At 39.9% G+C, this 20180-nt stretch overlaps 1 protein-coding gene across 2 annotated transcripts; it reads left to right on the top strand.

Moving 5' to 3' along the window:
- Positions 1 to 1712: 1712 nt before the first annotated feature.
- On the top strand, positions 1713 to 9301 carry HSP90AA1 (heat shock protein 90 alpha family class A member 1). 2 transcript variants are annotated; one of them, XM_027849096.1, is made up of 12 exons: positions 1713 to 1771; positions 2535 to 2569; positions 3764 to 3925; positions 4020 to 4386; positions 5072 to 5205; positions 5592 to 5897; positions 6120 to 6285; positions 6418 to 6608; positions 6693 to 6840; positions 7629 to 7897; positions 8153 to 8486; positions 8618 to 9301. In XM_027849096.1, the coding sequence occupies exons 3-12, from the start codon at positions 3764 to 3766 to the stop codon at positions 8725 to 8727; spliced, it is 2187 nt and encodes a 728-aa protein (XP_027704897.1). In that variant the 5' UTR covers positions 1713 to 1771; positions 2535 to 2569; the 3' UTR covers positions 8728 to 9301. The 2 variants fall into 2 exon arrangements, with proteins under 2 accessions (XP_027704897.1, XP_027704896.1); XM_027849095.1 differs by lacking the exon at positions 1713 to 1771 and having other exon boundaries at positions 2463 to 2569.
- Positions 9302 to 20180: the final 10879 nt, after the last annotated feature.

The following is a 20180-nucleotide window of genomic DNA, read 5'->3' as shown; positions in this document are numbered from 1 at the left end:
AGAAATAAATGAGGCAGGGGTAGCGATCATGATCTCAAAGCAAAAGCAAGGGGCAGCTAGGTGGCACAGTGGATAGAGCATCAGCCCTGGCTTCAGGAAGACCTGAGTTCAAATCTGACCTCAGACACATAACACTTACTAGCTGTGTGACCCTGGGCAAGTCACTTAACCCCATTGCCTAGCTGGAAAAAAAAAAAGCAAAATCAAAATAGAGTTAAAAGAAATAATCAGGGAAACTACATTTTGCTAAAAGGTACTATAAATGATAAAGTAATATCAAAAAGAATTTATATCAAGTTTCTTTGACAAAGGCCTTATTTCTCAAATATATAGAGAACTGAGTCAAATTTATAAAAATAAGAGCCATCTCCCAATTGATAAATAAATTGATAAAGGATATGAAGAAGCAATTTTCAGGAGAAGAAATCAAAGCTATCTATAGTCATATTTGAAAATGTTCTAAATCTATTGATTAGAGAAATGCAAAATAAAACAACTCTGAGGTACTACTTCATACCTACCAGAAGTGACAAGTGCTGGAGGGGATGAGAGAAAATAGGAACATTAATGAATTGTTGGTAGAATACTGAACTGGGGGGCAGCTAGGTGGCCCAGAGGATAGAGCAACTGGCCCTGAAGCCAGGAAGACCTGAATTCAAATCTGGCCTCAGATCAAACACTTAACACTTACTAGCTGTGTGACCCTGGGCAAGTCACTTAACCCCAATTGCCAAAAAAAAGAAGGAAAGAGAGAAAAAAAAAGAAAGGATAAAAGAATACTGAACTGGTCCAACCATTCTGAAGAACAATCTGGAACTATGCCCAGGGGACTATAAAACTGTGCATACTCTTTGATCCAGCAATACCATTACTAGGTCTGTATCCCAAAGAGATCAAAGAAAAAGGAAAAAGACCTATATGTACAGAAATATTTATAGCAGCTCTTTTTGTGGTGGCAAAGAATTGGAAATTAGGGGGATACTCATCAATTAGGGAAAGGCTGAACAAGTTGTGGCATATGATTGTGATACGTTGTGGGAAAGGACAGGAGGGTGGTTTCAGAAAAACAAGGCAAGATCTATATGAACTGATGCAAAATGAAGTGACAACTGGAAAATCATTGTGCACAGTAACAGCAACGTTGTAATCATGATCAACTGTGAAAGACTTGTCTATTCTGATCAATACAATGATCCAAGACAATTTCAAAGGACTCATGATGAAAAAGTGTTATCCATCTCCAGAGAGAGGATTGATGAACTGAGTGTAAATTGAAGTATACTTTTCTCACTTTATTTTTATGGGATATGGCTAATATGGAAAGGGTTTGCATAATTTCACATGAACAATTGATATATTGTTTGCCTTCTCAGTGGGTGGGGGAGGGAGAGAATCTGGAACTCAAAAGAATGTTAAAAATAAGTAAATTTTTTTAAATGAAGGGTTTATATTAAAAAAAATTTTTTTAGACTTGTTAAGATGCCAGGTGGGCATCCAAGTAGAAATATTCATCTGCCGGAAATGGAGTTCTGGGGAAAGATGGGGGTGGATTTGGGAGGTCAAGTGCAAGGAGGTGATAATTGCAGGCCTGGGAGTGGGTCAGATACTCCCAGAGAGTGTGGAGAGATACAACCTTGTGTAACACCCATGTTGAAAGGATGGGAGGAGGGAGATGAAAGAGCGCAAAGACACGGAAGGATTTCTGTTATATACTTAGAAGACTATTGGCGCCACGGAAGAAAAGCACTGGATTTGGGACCAAGGACCTTAGGCAAGTGAATTTCTTTTTCTAGGCCTCAGTTTCTTTAGCTGTAAAATGGGGGGAGGGGCCACTAGTCAAAAATCCTACCAGCTCTAAATCTATTAAAGATTTGGGAGCGGAAGCGGGACAAGACTAGCTGCGTATGAGGAAAATTAATCTGACTGCAATGTGGGAGGCAAGACGATTTGCGAGTAGGCCATGGCAACGGCGCACGACCCGGGCTCGGGGCCCCGGCTGAGGCGGTGGAAGCCCCGGGGGAGGCCGTTGCTGCCCCCGCTCTCGCCCCCGTCTCCGCCCCCGCCCCCTCCCCCCCCCCCCCCCCCCCCCCCCCGGCTTGGCAGCTGTCCACGCGCTCGAGCGCAGGCGGTTGGGGGTTGGTTGAGCGGGCCGCAGAAAAGTGGGGGGGGGGGAGATGGGATCACGCTAAGCCTGCACAACGCCACCCCCCTCCCCCCCAGGCATCCCTTCTCCACCTCCTCCTCGGTAGCCCGCAGTGGGGGAGGGGAGGGAAGGGGGAAAGGGACCGGGAGGGGGAGATGGAAAGAACTAGGGTCTGGGCGGAGAAAAGGAGGAGCCTCGCGGCGGGGCGGGGGCTGCGCGCCTGTGCGCACGCGCGGGGCCGCGGCGGTTGGGGAGGGCTCGAGAACTCTCTTCCGGAAGGTTCCGGAGGCTTCTGGAAAAGGCGCTGCTGAGGCGGGGAGTGTCCGACTCTATATAAGGGGCGGGCGGCGGCCGCCGCCCGCCAGTTTGCTCTTCTTTTCTCTTGCTGCAGGCTGAAGCCTTCGGGCTCCTGCTCCCTCTGCCAAGGTAAGACGCTCTCCCCCCGCCCCCCCCGCGGGCCTCGGCACCCCGAACATGGTCCTGGGCGTGGGCACGCTCGCCCTTCCAGCAGCCGGGGCTCGGCTTGGGGAGGAGGGGGGCGGAAACCTTCCCCGGGTCGGAGCCCCTGAGGGTGGGGGAGAGGCGGCTTCTTGGGCCCCCCCCTCTGGAGGGCCCTAGGGCCAGGTCTTGAGGACTCCCCCTTTTTTCCTTCCCATCCCTTCCCCCCCTCTTCCTCCCCCCGCCGCTTTTACTCCTCGTGAGGTGGACTAGGCGAGCGCCTCTGTAAAGAGCCTGGGGCCGAGGGTGGGGAATAATGGTGGTGGTTCGCCCTCCAAATCCCGAGGAGGGTGCCCGGGTTGGGGGGGCCGAGCAGCCCGGGGCGCGCATCCGCCCCCGCCCGCGGGTCTGTCCGCCCGTCGGGTGGGGCACCTGCGTCTGAGCCTGGGGGCGGGGGCCCCTCGCTGGGAATATCCCTTAACTCAGTCTTTTACAAGTTAATGGGGGATTTGAGACCCTTTACGATTTGCCCACCAATTTCCTTGGTAATACTGTAAGGTGAAGGACCTTGGAAAAGAAAAGCAAATCTCTTGGGGCGGGAAGGTGCTGGTCTCCTTTTTAATCGATTTTTTTAAATGTATTTTCTTTTTCTATTCATCCCTGCCTCCACATATTGCAAGCTTTATGAAATATGGAACTTAGTTTTAACCTCTTCCTGGCTATCCCCAGTCCTTATTAACAAGTGCTTTAAGCATACTAGTAGGCGCTTAATGTGTTAGAATTGAATTGGAGTGAATTCTTTACCATTATGCGAGAATTCAAGGTTTCTGTCTTACTCCTTTGCCCTAGCTTTATTTGTAGAGGACGGGTCATCCTCTTAATGAGTTGAGCCTTGCAGCGTTTAATCTGGCTAGAGAGGTGGTAGTCTCTTAAATAATTAAAGGATGAGATGCAATTGGATCAGTCAGGAGTCCCCTGTTTTAAAGTGTTCCCCTTGAAGCATGAATTAAGTCACATAATGACATGATTCCAAATGAATTAGTCTCATTTTGTTTTCTACCATAGGCCTAGTTTTAGTTCCTTTAATCACTTAGGGACTCATGTAAAAAAAGGTTCAAATGTGTAATTCTTTAATAACCATGGGTATTGGTATTGCTTGACTAACTGATAACTATTCTTTAGATGCCTGAGGAAACACAGACCCAGGACCAACCAATGGAGGAGGAGGAAGTGGAGACTTTTGCCTTTCAGGCAGAAATTGCTCAGTTGATGTCTTTAATCATTAATACATTCTACTCTAATAAAGAGATCTTCCTGAGAGAGCTAATTTCAAATTCATCTGATGTAAGTTTTTCTTTCTGTTACTGAAATTGGATTTAGTTCCAGTATGGCTGTTTTAATTCACGGTTTAAATTTTTAAACATGCTTTTCTTGGTAGGCCCTGGACAAAATCAGGTATGAGAGTCTGACAGATCCAAGTAAACTAGACTCTGGGAAAGAGCTGAACATTAGCATCATTCCAAACAAAGATGATCGTACCCTTACCATTGTGGATACTGGTATTGGAATGACCAAGGCTGATTTAATCAACAATCTTGGTACAATAGCAAAGTCTGGAACCAAAGCATTTATGGAAGCATTACAGGCTGGTGCAGATATCTCCATGATTGGTCAGTTTGGTGTTGGTTTTTATTCTGCCTATCTGGTTGCTGAGAAGGTGACCGTGATCACGAAACATAATGATGATGAACAATATGCCTGGGAGTCTTCAGCAGGAGGGTCATTCACTGTTAGGACTGACGTAGGTATGTACATAATGAGATTTCACTTTCATTTTGTAAAATTAAGGCAATTACAGATTGTCTTTATGCAGAGAGGGAAAACATTTTGGTACAGTGGAGAAGGGGGTCAAAGTTCCACATTTGAAACTATATGATTATATGGGACTAAATGAACTGGACCTTGTTATCAGCTGTGAAATGAGGAGGGGCCTTGGTTGGACTAGGTAGCTTTTGAAGTTGCTTCTGGCTCTAGATAAACAAGTTCCTATGAATTAAGGTAGCCTGAGAGTAAAACCAGGATAGTTTCATAACATGAAAGGATTGGATATATTTGTTCAACAATGACAAGGTACAATTACTCTGAGGAACTGGCCAAATCTGCATAGTGCTTTATTGTAAATGCAGCACTGCTGCTTATTATAAACATAGAATGAGAAGGAAACATTTACTGGAGATTTTATAGTTAAACCCAGTGATAATATTTGAACAAATAAGCTTTCTGATCATCACATTGAATGAATTTTTTAGTTGAATAGAACCAAGGTGTTTCAGAGCTATTGATAAGATTTTCAAAAAATTAGTAATTCTCTTAAATTTGTAATTCTTTATTAAAATAGCTTCTTAGTTAACTTTATAGGTTGAGGTTAGAGATCTCAGATGAAATTACAAATCAGGCATGTCCCCCGCGTGCACTTTTTTTCCCTTCAAGGTGAACCTATGGGTCGTGGAACAAAGGTAATTCTGCATCTGAAAGAGGACCAAACTGAGTACTTGGAGGAAAGAAGAATTAAGGAAATTGTGAAGAAGCACTCTCAATTTATTGGCTATCCAATTACACTTTTTGTAAGTTTGAAATGTTGTAATTCTGAATTGAGCCTCATTAGTTAGATTAATCCTTAAAATTTAGGAGAGGTTGCAAAAGGATAGGTATTTTGTAAATTTTATATTTTGTTTTGATGGCTGTGTATATTCATATATTCATATGGTAATAAACAGAACTATTGTAATCAAAGCTTTTAAAGCTTTGTATTGTCTTGTAGCTTATTTGTCCTTAAGCCATCGTGTATGCAGATAACATCAGTAAATGGACCCTGGGCCTGTTTGAAAATGTATTAAATATTTATAATGAAAGTGAACCATTTTGTTTCTGTACTTGATTGACAAGCTCCCTAAATGAATTCTGTATTCAGTTTAATATAAGCATTGAAATGACTTGTGCCTTTTTGAAGGTGGAAAAAGAACGGGATAAAGAAGTCAGTGATGATGAAGCAGAGGAAAAAGAAGAGAAACAGGAGAAGGAAAAGGAGTCTGAGGACAAGCCAGAGATAGAAGATGTTGGCTCTGATGAAGAAGAAGAAAAGAAAGATGGTGACAAGAAGAAAAAGAAGAAAATTAAAGAAAAATATATTGATCAAGAAGAGCTTAATAAAACAAAACCAATTTGGACCAGAAATCCTGATGACATTACTAATGAAGAATATGGCGAATTCTACAAGAGCTTGACAAATGACTGGGAAGATCATTTAGCTGTGAAAGTAAGTTTCAAGTAGCTATTTCCCCCAGGAAGTGGTAAGAAACAATTTACTATAGAATAGTTTGGCATATAGTATTTTGGATTTTTAAAATTCTCATGGCTTCATACTGTTAACAATGAAGTAAATGTTTACATTGTGAAGAACAGTGGTGGAGAAATGAAAAGATCTGTGTATCTTAATGCAGAGCATCTGTATGGATTTAAATTTTTTTTTTTTAAACAGCACTTCTCAGTGGAAGGACAGTTGGAATTCCGAGCCCTTCTCTTTGTTCCAAGACGTGCCCCCTTTGACTTATTTGAAAATAGAAAGAAAAAAAATAACATCAAATTGTATGTGCGAAGGGTTTTCATCATGGATAACTGTGAAGAGCTGATCCCTGAATATCTGAGTAAGTAGGAGGAGAAGGAAATAAAAACACTTAAATAATGCCTGCCACGTGCTCTGTGTATTAAGCATGTTCTTTTTTTTCAATGTGTTTTTCTCAGTACTACTTGAATTTGAAGGTCATTTCACATTTTAGATTTCATCAGAGGTGTGGTGGATTCTGAAGATCTTCCTCTAAATATTTCACGTGAAATGCTGCAGCAAAGCAAAATTCTGAAAGTGATTAGGAAGAATTTGGTCAAAAAGTGCTTGGAACTCTTCACTGAACTGTCAGAGGACAAAGAGAATTACAAAAAGTTTTATGAGCAGTTTTCTAAAAACATTAAGGTCAGTTAACTTTTGATCAACTTATTCTTTCTGCTATCAAATTTGAAAGTTCCTCAAATTTTGTTTTTTATTTTGTTTTTCCAGCTAGGAATACATGAAGACTCCCAGAACCGAAAGAAACTTTCAGAATTGCTGAGATACTATACTTCTGCTTCTGGTGATGAGATGGTTTCTCTTAAGGACTATTGCATGAGGATGAAGGAAAACCAGAAACATATCTATTATATTACTGGTAATTAATGTTACTATTTAAAAATAACTTCATATTTTGCACTTATCTTGATTTGGGAACATTGCATTTAATGAGGATACTATGGAATTCAGTTTTTTGGATTGATTTTTAAAGGCATTCTTGTCAAATCTGAATGACATAACCCTAGTAGGCATAATTGACACGCTAAATTGGGGTCAAGAGAATTTGGACAGGTAATAAAATTATGGACTCGAAATACATGTAAAAACCAACACTCGGTTTTAAAATATCAGCTGGTATATATGCAAGTTAACAGGATTGGGGAGACAGGGAGATTTTTGCAGATGAAAGATCTGGATGTGAGAAATTTTTTAAATCCTAGTTAGACTACCTGGATTATTATATTTGGTTCTCCATACCACATTTTAGGAAAGACATTGATCATCTATCTGGAGTAGATCCAGAAAAAGGAGTAAATCAGAGTGGTGAAAGAACCAATTAATTAAAGTGAACATGATAGCAAATTTTATATGCTGTATTTATTTGGCAAGGCTTTAATATATGAAAGAGGGATCTAGACTTTCACTTAGGCCCAATTGCGTACAACTAGGTGGAATCAGAGGAAGCTTTCACACTTACTCTCCCCATTAATTACTCGAGGTACTCTGTTAAAGGCTGGTAGGAGTGTGTCTTTCAGAAAGTTTAGATGCCTTAACATCTTGACATTTTGAGGTTCTAAGATTTTAGTTACTAAAAAGACAAACAATGAAATAAACACACTCCATGGGAGGTGCAATGTTCTATGTCATAAGAGTTTGCTTTTTCAGGTGAAACCAAGGACCAGGTGGCTAACTCAGCTTTTGTTGAGCGTCTTCGGAAGCATGGTTTAGAAGTAATATATATGATTGAACCTATTGATGAGTATTGTGTGCAACAGCTAAAGGAATTTGAGGGCAAGACTTTAGTGTCTGTAACCAAAGAGGGTTTGGAACTCCCAGAAGATGAAGATGAAAAAAAGAAACAGGAGGAAAAAAAGACAAAGTTTGAAAACCTTTGCAAAATTATGAAAGACATCCTAGAAAAGAAGGTTGAAAAGGTATGGAAGTTCTGTATGTTTTGGGGCTTTAGAGATGATTGTTGGAAGAGCTTAAATCAAATTTAAGAGTAACATTGAGTAAGATGTCTTAAGATTTGTACATCATAAGATTCATTGAAGCAGAATTAGGACCATGTTTAACTAAAAGGTCTCATAAGTTGTGTAATGTCATTAGAACTATTCTGTTCTTTTTAATGTGGTTTGTTTTGGGGTTTTTTTGCTCTTTCAAATGTAAATTTTACCTTATAATTTCAGGTAGTTGTATCAAACCGATTGGTTACTTCTCCATGCTGCATTGTCACAAGCACGTATGGCTGGACAGCAAACATGGAAAGAATAATGAAGGCTCAGGCACTGAGAGACAACTCAACGATGGGTTACATGGCAGCAAAGAAACACTTGGAGATAAACCCTGACCATTCCATTATTGAAACTCTGCGGCAAAAGGCAGAGGCTGATAAGAATGATAAATCAGTGAAAGATCTGGTCATCTTATTGTATGAGACTGCACTGCTGTCTTCTGGGTTCAGTTTGGAAGATCCCCAAACACATGCCAATCGGATCTACAGGATGATCAAACTTGGTCTTGGTAGGTTGATAAGGTTTATGGGGTAATTATGAATGTTTCTAAAGAAAAATAGTTTCAAATGTTTAAAAACTATATCTGAAACTAGGCTAACAATAAGTTCTAAAATTGGGGCCTTTTTTCTTTAAAAATAGGAATTGATGAAGATGATTCAACTACTGAAGAAACCAATGCAGCTATAACTGAGGAAATGCCACCTCTAGAAGGAGATGATGACACATCCCGCATGGAAGAAGTGGACTAGAGCATTCCAATACATGGAACTATTAGCATGTTTCCTAGACTAGTCTGAATAAGTTATTTTGTATAAGGTGTTGAGAAAATACTTGATGTCTCATTCCCTCTGATGTATATTTTCAGATATGTTCTCTTTATTTTTTTTAAATCACTTTTTAAAAAAAATATGTATGGCATGAACATGCTGTTTAAGGGGAAGTTTAGGATTCTTTTCCCTTCTAAGTATAATCAGTACTGTGATACCTTAGACATTCAAGCAAGAACTAGTAATCGTTGTGGTTTACTTTGGTTTTATTTTAGGGAGGGAGAAATAATATCCTTAATATATGTCCAAGCATTGTAATCTAATGTTAGCTCACTAACACTCTTGTGGTCTGAATACAGTATGTAACAGAAAGCTGAACAATGTAATTGAATTACTCCTCGGTCTCTAAAATACACTGTTTTGAGGTATCTTAAAATGTTTATAAAATTGTCTGTCTTTTATATATTTGAAAGAATTGAGTTCCATTCTATTTCATCCATTTTTGCATGTATAAAACCCTGAAGTCTAGGAAAATAAAAGTGTTAACACCAAGAAACTGTGGGAGTAACCTTAGTTTTCTAAAATCAGAGTAAAATGAGTTTATTGAATGATACTACATTCTTAGAATTGAACAAATGTACAGTGCATGTTAATTTCTTTAAACTTTCATTGGTAAAAATAGGGATATATTTGTGAGTGGAAAATACCCAGATTGATGTCTTAAGAGATTGGGAGTAAACAATTTATGGTGTATTTAGGCCCTTTTGATGGGTAGTTGTAATTAATCTTGAGCTCAGAGTACTGAGTTCATGTAAAAGTCATAACTAGTTAAATTTTAACATCAAAATTGTTTTTTGGATAAGTGCTGAAGTACTAAAATTTAGCAAGTTTTACTACCCCTACTGCTATTGGATGCAGAATGTCAGTCACATAGCTTATCTTTGAGCAACTAAAAGTTACAGAGCAGTTAACCATTACAATTACAGTAACAAGGTATTTACTAAATGGGAATTTCTAACGTGAAATCTGGTTCAGTTTTTTTAAAAAACTGCAGTAGAAGTCTTATGGTTCCATCGAACATAATCTAATGACTTTAATAGGAAAAAAGACATACTTCTGGTGCTTCTACATCAAATAGTGAATTAGGAAGCAAAGTTAAGTGTTACAGTTTAGGCCAGGTTTGTCTTTATGGCTGTTGAAAGGATTACAAATTGGTATTTTGTTTTAACATTCTTTATTGACTCAGCATTCATGACAAAGTATGTAAAAATTGGTAATGCTCTCCAACACAATATTCTATACTTGAGATCTTGGACCCGAAGCCATGCAAAATCACCCTGTGTTGGTATTTAAGGTAGCATTTTATAGCAATGAGAGCTTAGGAGTCATTGGGGTTAACTCTACATTTGGTAGGTAAATGGCTTATTAACCATGAAGTGTTCCTGGTGCCATCCCTCTGGAATGATAGGGTTTTTGATAGTTCTCGGTACAGAGATAATATGGATGCAGAAAAAACCTGGGTTCAAATCCCACAGCTAGCTGTCCATGTGATTCCTGAATTTGCCAAATAAAAAATGTAAGGATGGGTTTCATTCTAAGTAAAACTAAGCAAATAGTCCTTTTTGCTGAGATTATGTAGCCTACGGTGAACATCATTGATTTGATTGGACCAGCAGGAGCCATGATTTAAGAATCATTGAAATATAGCAGTGTGGTATCTTAATCTCCATACTGAAGCCTTTGAATGGCCATATAAATTTCTTGACCAAATTGTTCTCTTTACCTCTTAGAAGGTGCTTTTATAAGTTTTTCTGTAAGCACCTGTTTGCATGCTTTAGTAGAGAAACTACCCCCCCCCCCAAAAAAACAAAGTTAAGTACCTAAAATGTTGCAAATTGCTGTCAATACCCAGAGCATCAAAGGTCTCATGAGAAAGGTTCCTTCAGTTTGGCCCTTACATGGAGTATATAGAAAAGGGTTGGAAGACAGAAGGGTGTGGAAGACAGGAAAGGGTTTTCAAAAAAGTAACACTACTAGTGAAGGTAAAGAGGTGGTAGAAAGTAGAACCTAGCCTATAATATGATGTCCTGCTTGGCTTGGATGATAGGAGAGTAAAATGAAAAGGCTGGAAGAATTGGGTAGTTATTAAGTCTATAAAGCTAAAATAGGCAATACCAGTCCACTGGGAGGAGAGTAGTGGTAAGACCCTATCTGCAAAGAAAATTACAACTGTGGTGTGAAAGATGGTTTTAAATGGGGGAAGTTGGAGCCAAGACGACCTATTAACTGTAGATATGGGGGGAAAGGACATGGACGTGTTTAGATTCTGCTAGGCCATTTTCTAGACAGAAGATGATCTGTGTCAGGCTCAAGATTTTGGTAACTAGATGTTGGAAGCTTGGGAGTGATATTACTGAAGGAGAGCCTAAAAACAACAAAGAATATTAGGGAACACCACTTTAAGGGCTTGAGAATATGAGGAGTAGGAAAATCTGGAAAAATATGGTCTAGAGAAGATGGGGTATCCAGGAGGGAGTGACGAGATCTGTAGAAGGCTGAGAAAAGATCAATGAAGGCACTGAAAAAAGTTTTTAACAGATGTTGCATCTCATCTGGTGTGATCTTGAGTAGAGAAAATGCATAAATAGCTGTGTTATAAAAAGTGTAAAAAAGAGGTACACTGGTAGAAACCACACAACACTAGAATTGAAAGTGAAGTAGAACATCAGTGTAGACAATTTAGTAAGTTTGACAATGGAGAACAAAGAAGGTAGATGAATATAGAAAGATCAAGGCAAGGGTTTTTGTTTTGTTTTTCTAATTAAGGAAATCTCATCACATTAGATGGGTCACAGTATTTAGAACTGGAAGGTACCATGTAGATAATTTAACCATCATTCTGCAGAGGGGGAGACTAAAGCTCAGAGAAGTGACCTGTCTAAAGCCAGATAGGTAAGAAAGCAGAGCCAGGATTCCAACCCATGTCCCTTCAAATGGAGAGAAAAAGATGAAATTTAATGAAGAGAGGGAAATGATTGATTGCTGGAACAAGGTCCTGGGGGAGGTTGGAGCTGAGTAATAAATTACTTTTGTAGAGCATTTCAAAGTTTACAAAACATTTTGCTTATGTAACATTTACATGCAAACGTTTGGTACTCAGAACCTTGAGAAGGAAATGTAAGGATTGTTCTTTATTAAATTTCACTGTTAAGGAAACAGGATCAAAGATGTTATGACTTCTCTCAAGGTCACATAACTACTGAAACTTCTTGACTTGTGGTTCTGACTCTCTCCCCTATATCACATTACCTCTCAGGAAAAGGGGAGTTTAGAATTAGGAAGCTATGAGAGGCAGATTCTGGTTCCCTAAAAGTGACAGTTATCTAAAAGAATGGGCTACCTTGGACCTATCACTTGTAGTCTTGATGCAGAGGCTGGATCGTTTTTTCTGGTAAGTTGCAGAGAAGATTGCATTTCAAATACAGGCTCGAGTAGATGGCTTCTATTAACTCTTGAGATTCTGTATTTCTAATTATCTCTCCCCTGAGAGAAGAGGAGAAATAAATTGAGAAGTGAGAAGAGGAGGTGAATTGAGAAATGGGAATATATAGAGATAAATGTAAATATCCTATGATTAGGTTTTTTTTTTTGAATCACTCTTACAAGCCACTCTTACAAGTCCTTTCCAACTCTGTGATTTTGTGATTAAGATTCACTTACACAAAAGATTGAGCTTTAAGTGAGGTACAAGCTCATTATGAGCCAATAATGCAATGTGGCAGCCAAAAAGCTAACATCATTCAACGTTTCCCTCCTGTGTACAGGATATTACTAGGTAGAAGACAAAAATGAGAATCCATCCACTTAAGGAACGTAACTCCACTGGGCTGGAAGATATGAAGAGTCATTAGGGGAAGGGTCACCACAAATAAATACTATGCTAAGCAGACATGAAACGGGGGGCAAAGGCATGATCAGATAGTGTTGCCTGCATATTGGAGGAAGGAGAGAATGCTAAAAAGCTGAGGCTAACAGTGAAGGGCTTCACAGAAGAGGTGATAGCCGAGTTGAGCCTTGAAGGAAAAGGATAGAAATGAGAGCATGCATTTCTTGAAATGCCAGGTAAAGATATTTATGCTTTATTCTAGAAGCAAGAGTGAGCCATTGGAGGTTTTTGACATGGTCAAAATTATTTTTTTTTTAGGAAAATTGTTTTGGCAGCTGTGTGAATAGGGGAGAGGTAGAAAGAGATATGAAAAGATTGAATGGTGATGAGAATCTGAACTAGAGTGTGGGCAGTGTAAGTATGGAAGAGGTGAGTAAGAGATACCGTGGAGGTAGAATGTTTAGGGATTAACTGATTGGAATAGCCCTATTTGATAAGTGGTCAAAGGATATGAAAAACAATTTTCAAATGAAGAAATTAAAGCTATCTCTAGTCATATGAAAAAATGCTCTATTGATTAGAAAAATGCAAATCAACTCTGAGGTACCACATCACACCTATCAGATTGGCCAACATGACAAAACAGGAAAATGATAAATGTTGGAGAAGCTGTGGGAAAATTGGAACACTAATGCAATGTTAGTGGAGTGGTGAACTGATCCAACCATTCTGGAGAACAATTTGAAACTATGCCCAAAGGACTATAAAACTGTACATACCCTTTGACCCAGCAATAGCACTTCTAGGGCTGTATCGGAAAGTGATCATAAAAATGGGAAAAGGACCCACATATACAAAAATATTTATAGCAGCTCTTTTTGTGGTGGCCAAGAATTGGAAATTGAGGGAATGCCCATCAATTGGGGAATGGCTGAACATGGATGTAATGGAATACTATTGTTCCATAAGAATGATGAGCAAGCTGACTTCAGAAAAACCTGGAAAGACTTAAATGAACTGATGCTGAGTGAAGTAAGCAGAACCAGGAGGACATTGTACACAGTAACAGCAACATTGTGCAATAACCAACTTTGATAGACTTAGCTCTTCTCAGTAATGCAAGGATCTAAGCAAATTCCAAAAGATTCATGATGGAAAACGTTATCCTCATCCAAAGAAAGAACTATGGAGTCTAAATGCAGATGGAAGCATACTATTTTCTCTCTCTCTCTTTTTCTCTCTCTTTCTCTCTCTCTCTCTCTTTTTTTTTTGTTATTTCTCTCTCGTGGTTTTTCCCTTTGGTTCTAATTCTTCTTTACAATATGACCAATGTGGAAATAAGTTTAATAGGAAAGCCTATATCAGATTGCATGCCATCTTGGGGAGGGGAAAAGGAGGGAGTCAGTGGGCAAAAATTTACAACTCAAAATCTTATAGAAGTGAATGTTGAAAACTAAAAATTAATTAATTACATTTTAAAAATAACTGATTGGAATAGAGTATGGGGCAGGAGGGTGGGGTAGTTATGGCAAGGGAAGAACCAAATAAGATTCTGAAGTTAAAAACCATGGTAGCTAAAAGTGGTGTCAACAAAAATAGGAGGGGCAGCTAGGTGGCGCAGTAGATAGAGCACTGGCCCTGAAGTCAGGAGGACCTGAGTTCAAATCCAGCTTCAGACCAAACACTTGATATTTACTAGCTGTGTGACCCTGGGCAAGTCATTTAACCCCAATTGCCTTTAAAAAAAATAGGAAATTTAGGAAGAGAGGCAGGTTTGGGGGAAAAGATGATTGAGTTTAATAAGGGATGTATTTAGTTTCAGGTGCCATTTGAAAGTAAAACTATCCAGCATTCAGGTAGTGATACAAGACTGTAGTTCAGGGAAAAGATTAGGGCTGGGTATGTAGATTTAAGAGTCATCTGCAAAGAAGTGAGTATTGAACCATGGGGAGAGAGATGAGAAGGTATAGAGAGCAGGGTCAAAGAAACCAGGGTGGGGTGAGGGAACAGTATTTAGGAAGATGAGACAGGCAGTCAACAAGTGTCAAAACCTGTAAAAAAAAAGGTTCAGGAAGATTACTGAGAAAAGAAAGCCCATTGGATTTGCAAATAAAAGATCACTGGTAAACTCAGAGAGAAGTTTCCATAAAGTGGTAGTCAGAAGCCAAATTCAAAAGATTGAGGGGTGAGTGGGTGGAGAGAAAGTGGAAACAGCTGAATGTAACCTAGTCTTCCTCAAAGTTTAGCCCTAAAAGGTACAGAACAATAGCTTAAAAGGAAAGCAGGGTCAAGTGAAAGGTTATTGTTTTTAAAGATGGGGAGGTCTATGTATGTTTGTAGACAGTTCTGAAAAATCATTAGTTAGGAAGAGAGTAACAAATTCAAGAGAGACAATAATCAGGGGGTTCAATTCTGGGAAGGTATAAAATTAAGAACATACCTCATATTCCTCCTCTGCCCATCTCATACTCAAAGACCAAGAGAAAGTAGTGGGGAATGAGTGAAATTGACTTCAATTCTTGGCAAAATTCTAAAGAGTGTTTTTAGAGAGATAGTGAACAATCACAAAAGGAAGCAGCTTGGTCAGACATCGAAGAAGCCCACCACCCATGGCATCCTGGGCCACGGCTAATCATCCTGACTTTTGTCTTGCCACTGGACTTTGATGAGTCTGGAAGAGAGTGCAGCTGACAATTTTGTGCAAACTCTGCCTGACTTAAGTCAATTCACCTACGAGTCCAGACATCATCTGTGATGTCATTGGTCCTCTGAAGATGAAGGACAAACAACAGCAGCAACAATGTGGTGAGCGTTAGACAGGTAAACACAAGCCATTTCTCAGGTAGGAGACACAAGAGGGCTCCTAGCACCTCTCTCACTAGCAGATTTGCTTCTGATCCGGTCAGTCGGGAAGACAGGAATGGAGTCATAGCAAGAGGTTAAAGAAGCATATTTTATTTCTAGTCTAGTCTTCTCAAGGGAGTTTGCGGATAATGGGAGCACCGACTCCTGTAGCATTCCCTAACAACCCTTCTCACAGGGGCTGGCCTAAAGCGGGGGGCAATAACCTCTGTCTCGATGGGGTCAATTCATACAGGCACAACTTGTGCACTTCCCTAAATCCCCTCAAGCCTCAGTGGGGGCCGGTTGAGGCAAACCCACAGATTTCCCCCTCCCAGGCCTTGATGGGGGCCGATCAAGGCAGGCACAGCATTCCAACTTGTGCATTCACCCCTAAAGGGGTTCCTACTCACTGACCAGTGCTCTCTTGCTTTATGGGCAACAAAGAAGGCATATTGCCAGCGATAGCCTCACAATTTTACATTACTTCATCCCTATATCTATTGTGACTACGAAGTAGAAACTGTTTTGAACCTTGATCATGAAAACTCATAGCTAACACCTGGAAACTAGAGATTGTTATGGCTATGGATCCTGAGAAAGAAGATTCTAAGAAAGAATAACAAAAATCCACCTTACCTGCACTAAAATTCACCTTACATACAGTAAAGATTATAAGCTCCAGGTAAGATAGTTTATATCACATAGCAACCAAAAAAAAAAAAACATGTTCTTGAGCTACATTAAGAGAGGAATTGTGTTCAGGATGATGGAAACAATAGTTGTGCTGAATATTCTGTTGGGCAGCGTAACTAGGATGGTCATAGCACATGAGGCTCATTCACAGGAACTAGAGATATTCAGTTTGGAGAAGAGAATATTTAAGTGAGAGATTGAGGGCATGGGGACTAGGATAGTCAATTATTCAAAAAATATTCAATTTCTGCCAGATGACAGACACTGTTCTAAGCCCTGGGGTTACAGAGAAAGGCAATAAACAGTCCCTGCTTTCAAGAAGCTTACAGTCTAACAAGGGAGACATCATGCAAAAAAATAGGATAGAGACAGAATAAACTGGGGGCAATCGAAATGGAGAAGGCACTGGATAGTTATTTGAAAGAATGAATTAGATTTGATCTGCATGACCCCCGGGAGCAGAACAGTGAACAATGTACGGGCGTTGCCAAGAGACCATTAGGTTTAGTATAAGGGGAAAACATCCTAATAAGTAGTTATCCAAAATTAGAATGGGTTGAATTAAGAAGTCTTCTTTCCAGAAGAGGTGAAGCTAGATCATTTCTCAGGAAAAGTTGTAGAGGGGATTCCTTTTCAAGTACATGTTCTAGTAGATGGCTTCTGCTGTCCCTGTTAATTCTTGAGAGTCTATGATGCTGGTTATCTTTTCCCTTTGACTGGAGGGAAGGAGAGAATAGAGATAATACCGAGAGGTAGTGAGGAGAGGAGATGAATTGAGGAATGAAATTTGATAGAGATAAATGTAAATATTCTATGACTGGGTTAAAAAAAATCAATGTTTTGATTCGATAATAGTAACCCTGTCAAAAAAGTAAATGAGGTTAGAATGCTATGACTTTTTCTTGATGGTGCCATTGCTCGTTCTTTGTGGTGACTGCTTCTACAATCTCTCCAATAAGCTTCACTTACCAAGGGAAGGTTGAATAATTCTCTTGAGAGATAACTGAGGTGATTCCTGATCAGGGACAAGTTAGATTAAGTAGCATAAGGTCTCTCTTAACTCCGAGATTCTGTGACTCTGATTATGGGTAAAAATGCAGAGATGTTTTGAAATATAGAGTAGAGGAGATGAGAGACCTCGAAATGAATGACTTTAATTTTCTCGGGAAAGTAGTAGAAAAGATCATCTGGTCAGCACAGTTAGTAGAGCACTGGGTCTGGAGTCAGGAAGATCTGAGCTCAAATCTGACCTCATATGCTTTCTAGCTGACTGACCCTGAGCAAGTCACAGCTTCTGCTTCAGTTTCCTTATCTGCAAAATGGGATTAATTATTGTACCTACCTCCAAGGGTTATTGTGAGGATCAAATGAAATAACTATAGCCACTTAACACAGTGCCTGGCATATAGTAAGCATTATACAAATATTAAATATCATTATTACTATTATTAATCTGCTGAGTGAGTGGTGTGGAGATCTCATTGGGGTTTTGTTTTGGAACAGTTATTGCTTCTAATCTATTCAGAGTTGAACAGAAGTGCTAATGCAGAGAAGTTATCTTGGTCACATTAAGAGTACCCAGAACATAGGATAGATAGATAGGTAGATAGATAGATAGATAGATAGATAGATAGATAGATAGATAGATAAACCAATATTAAGCATTTACTATGTGTCAGGCATGGGCAGCTAGGTGGTACAGTGGATAGAACGCTGGGCCTGGAGTCAGGAAGACTCATCTTCCCCGGTTCAAATATGACCTCAGATACTTACTAGCTGACCCTGGACAAGTCACTTAGCTCTGTTTGCCTTAGTTTCCTCATCTGTAAAATGAGGAGAAGGAAATGGGAAACCACTCCAGTATCTTTGCCAGTGTAACTCATGAAGAGTTGTACATGACTGAAATGATCTAGAACTCTTTCTCTCTCTCTCTCTCTCTCTCTCTCTCTCTTTTGAGTTATCTCAAGCCCAGTGGAAAAACCATTTCACCTTGTATATATTCTCCTATGTATACCTTCTCTGATTTCTGTTTAGCTATTGACGTGAATCAATGGTGTTCCATTAAGCCCAACCAGGAGAGGAGGTTCCAACTTGAGGGTTTCTTTGTCAGTCCCTGCTTTCGACCTGTGGATTTATGCTCACTCACAGTAGGTTCAGCTGCTAACAAATGAAGTCCTACTCTGATTATCCAGTTTATACCTTAAGGAAAAGGACTACAAAGGGGTCCTGGTTGGTGGAGAGCCAGGACAAACAAGCCTGATTCTTTGGATACTTGGCTGGAAAGATCACCCTGGCAGCAAGCAGGGAATAATGAATCAGTCACACTTTAATAAGGCACCGAGAGTAAGAGGCAGACAGTTCTAGGACAGCATAGGGAAAGCTCAAGCAGATGGGAGGAGGCAAATAGTTCGAGAAAGGGACAGAGAGAGAGAGGGACATTTAGGGACACTGGGTAATTTCATATTGGTATTGGGAGCACTGGGAACATGGACTTGGAGCAGTTGGAGGAGAGCTTGAAGGGCAGGGTTTTGAGTTCCCATTGTTATAGGGTTCTACTTGGGGGGAAAGGACTACATCTTATACACAACTACTCGTTTTAGGGTTGACTTATTAGCATATCAATGTCATCTCAAAATTATCAAAGCCACTGTAGGATTACCTTATTAGCATACTGTTTCTCTGTTTTAACTGTCCGGTGCTTATCTGTAGCTCACAGACCACGAGCCACTTATTGAGGCCTAGTTGGCTTCTCTTAATTTAACACAAAGTCTCCGGATAGGGCTTTAATTAATTTAGGAGTCAGCTTTGGCCAGTGGTTTCTATATTCCTCCTTACACTCTTAGTTCCTATTTCTGATTTATTGTTACCTTACACTGGCCACTTATATATTTATTTTACTAACAACTAACTGATGAGGTGGTTGTGGAGACCATAACAAAATATAATTTCGACACAAATGGGTTTCTTTGCTAATTGCTATGTGTGTTCATTGTGAAACTGGTATTGACTGGGAAGGGAGTCCAGTCTTGGATTTAAAGCTTGCATCTTCCTTTCCTCATTAATGAACAGCAATCAGGATTTTAGCTTGCACCTGAAAACTACTTCCTCTAGACTAATAATATTTAAGTAAGCAGATAGATAAATTTTAGCCTGGTACCCCCTCTCTCTGAAGAAAGCAGAGTGGCATCCAGCCCCAACTTTCTGCTTCCCTTCTTGGCAGGAACTAAAGTCTCCCATAGAGAAAGGCAGGGGGAGAAGAGGCTAGTGATGTCTATTTTGCTACCCTTTGAACTACACAGTGCTATATGCGGGAGATGGCATCGTTACTATGTATATATATAAACTTTAAGACAGGGGCTCCTTTATCACATGAATGTCTTGGGTACCCTTTGGGAATGTCTCATTTCTCAGGGTAGTCACCAGTTCCCTTTGTAAGCACTTCAGCTCACAAAGCTCAAACACAGAATAGTTTTATTTATAAAATAATAGACCCCAAAAGGAATCATATCCTGGGAGAGAGTGAGACAACCCACTCCTCCTCCCCTCATAGAGCTTTACCTTGCTTCCTAGAGACCTGTATGGTCTCTGTAACTAATGGCACTTCTCTGGGTGAGGTTTGAATAAGCAGGGAGTTTGGGTTTGCTCTTCTATGTTGGTGTTCCCTTTTGTTTGTTGTGATGTTTTTTACCCCAGTAGCTCTCTCCACACATCACCAACCACTGCTTCTAGTCATTCTTCACTCAGCCTTCTATGGAAATCCTGAACTCCTAACAGGCCCACTCTCCTCTGCAGTCCCACCCCTCCCCCCCATCTTAGCCCTGAGCACCAATTTTCTTTATTGTCCCAACTCTTATAGCTCAGCTCCTAACATTGCTATAGATATCTTTACTTCCTATTATTTAACTTGATCACCATCTTTGGTGAATCTGTCATTCTCCAGCAAATGGTACTTGTCACCTCCTCCAAAGTATCAGTTCTCTAGCATCTGGCTCTTATGGAGAGATTATTCTAG

Source organism: Vombatus ursinus, unplaced genomic scaffold (assembly GCF_900497805.2).
Source record: "Vombatus ursinus unplaced genomic scaffold, bare-nosed wombat genome assembly UNPS02007284.1, whole genome shotgun sequence".
Lineage (NCBI taxonomy): Eukaryota > Metazoa > Chordata > Mammalia > Diprotodontia > Vombatidae > Vombatus > Vombatus ursinus.
The sequence above is the reverse complement of the archived record's forward strand: the minus strand, read 5'-3'. Positions and strand labels throughout refer to the sequence as shown.

Bases quoted from the DNA above. Each gene is read 5' to 3' on its own strand.
- HSP90AA1 (XM_027849096.1), top strand. From the start codon at position 3,764: ATGCCTGAGGAAACACAGACCCAGGACCAACCAATGGAGGAGGAGGAA. The intron at 6,286-6,417 runs GTAAGTAGGAGG...TTCACATTTTAG, and splicing joins GCTGATCCCTGAATATCTGA to ATTTCATCAGAGGTGTGGTG. The intron at 8,487-8,617 runs GTAGGTTGATAA...CTTTAAAAATAG, and splicing joins GATGATCAAACTTGGTCTTG to GAATTGATGAAGATGATTCA.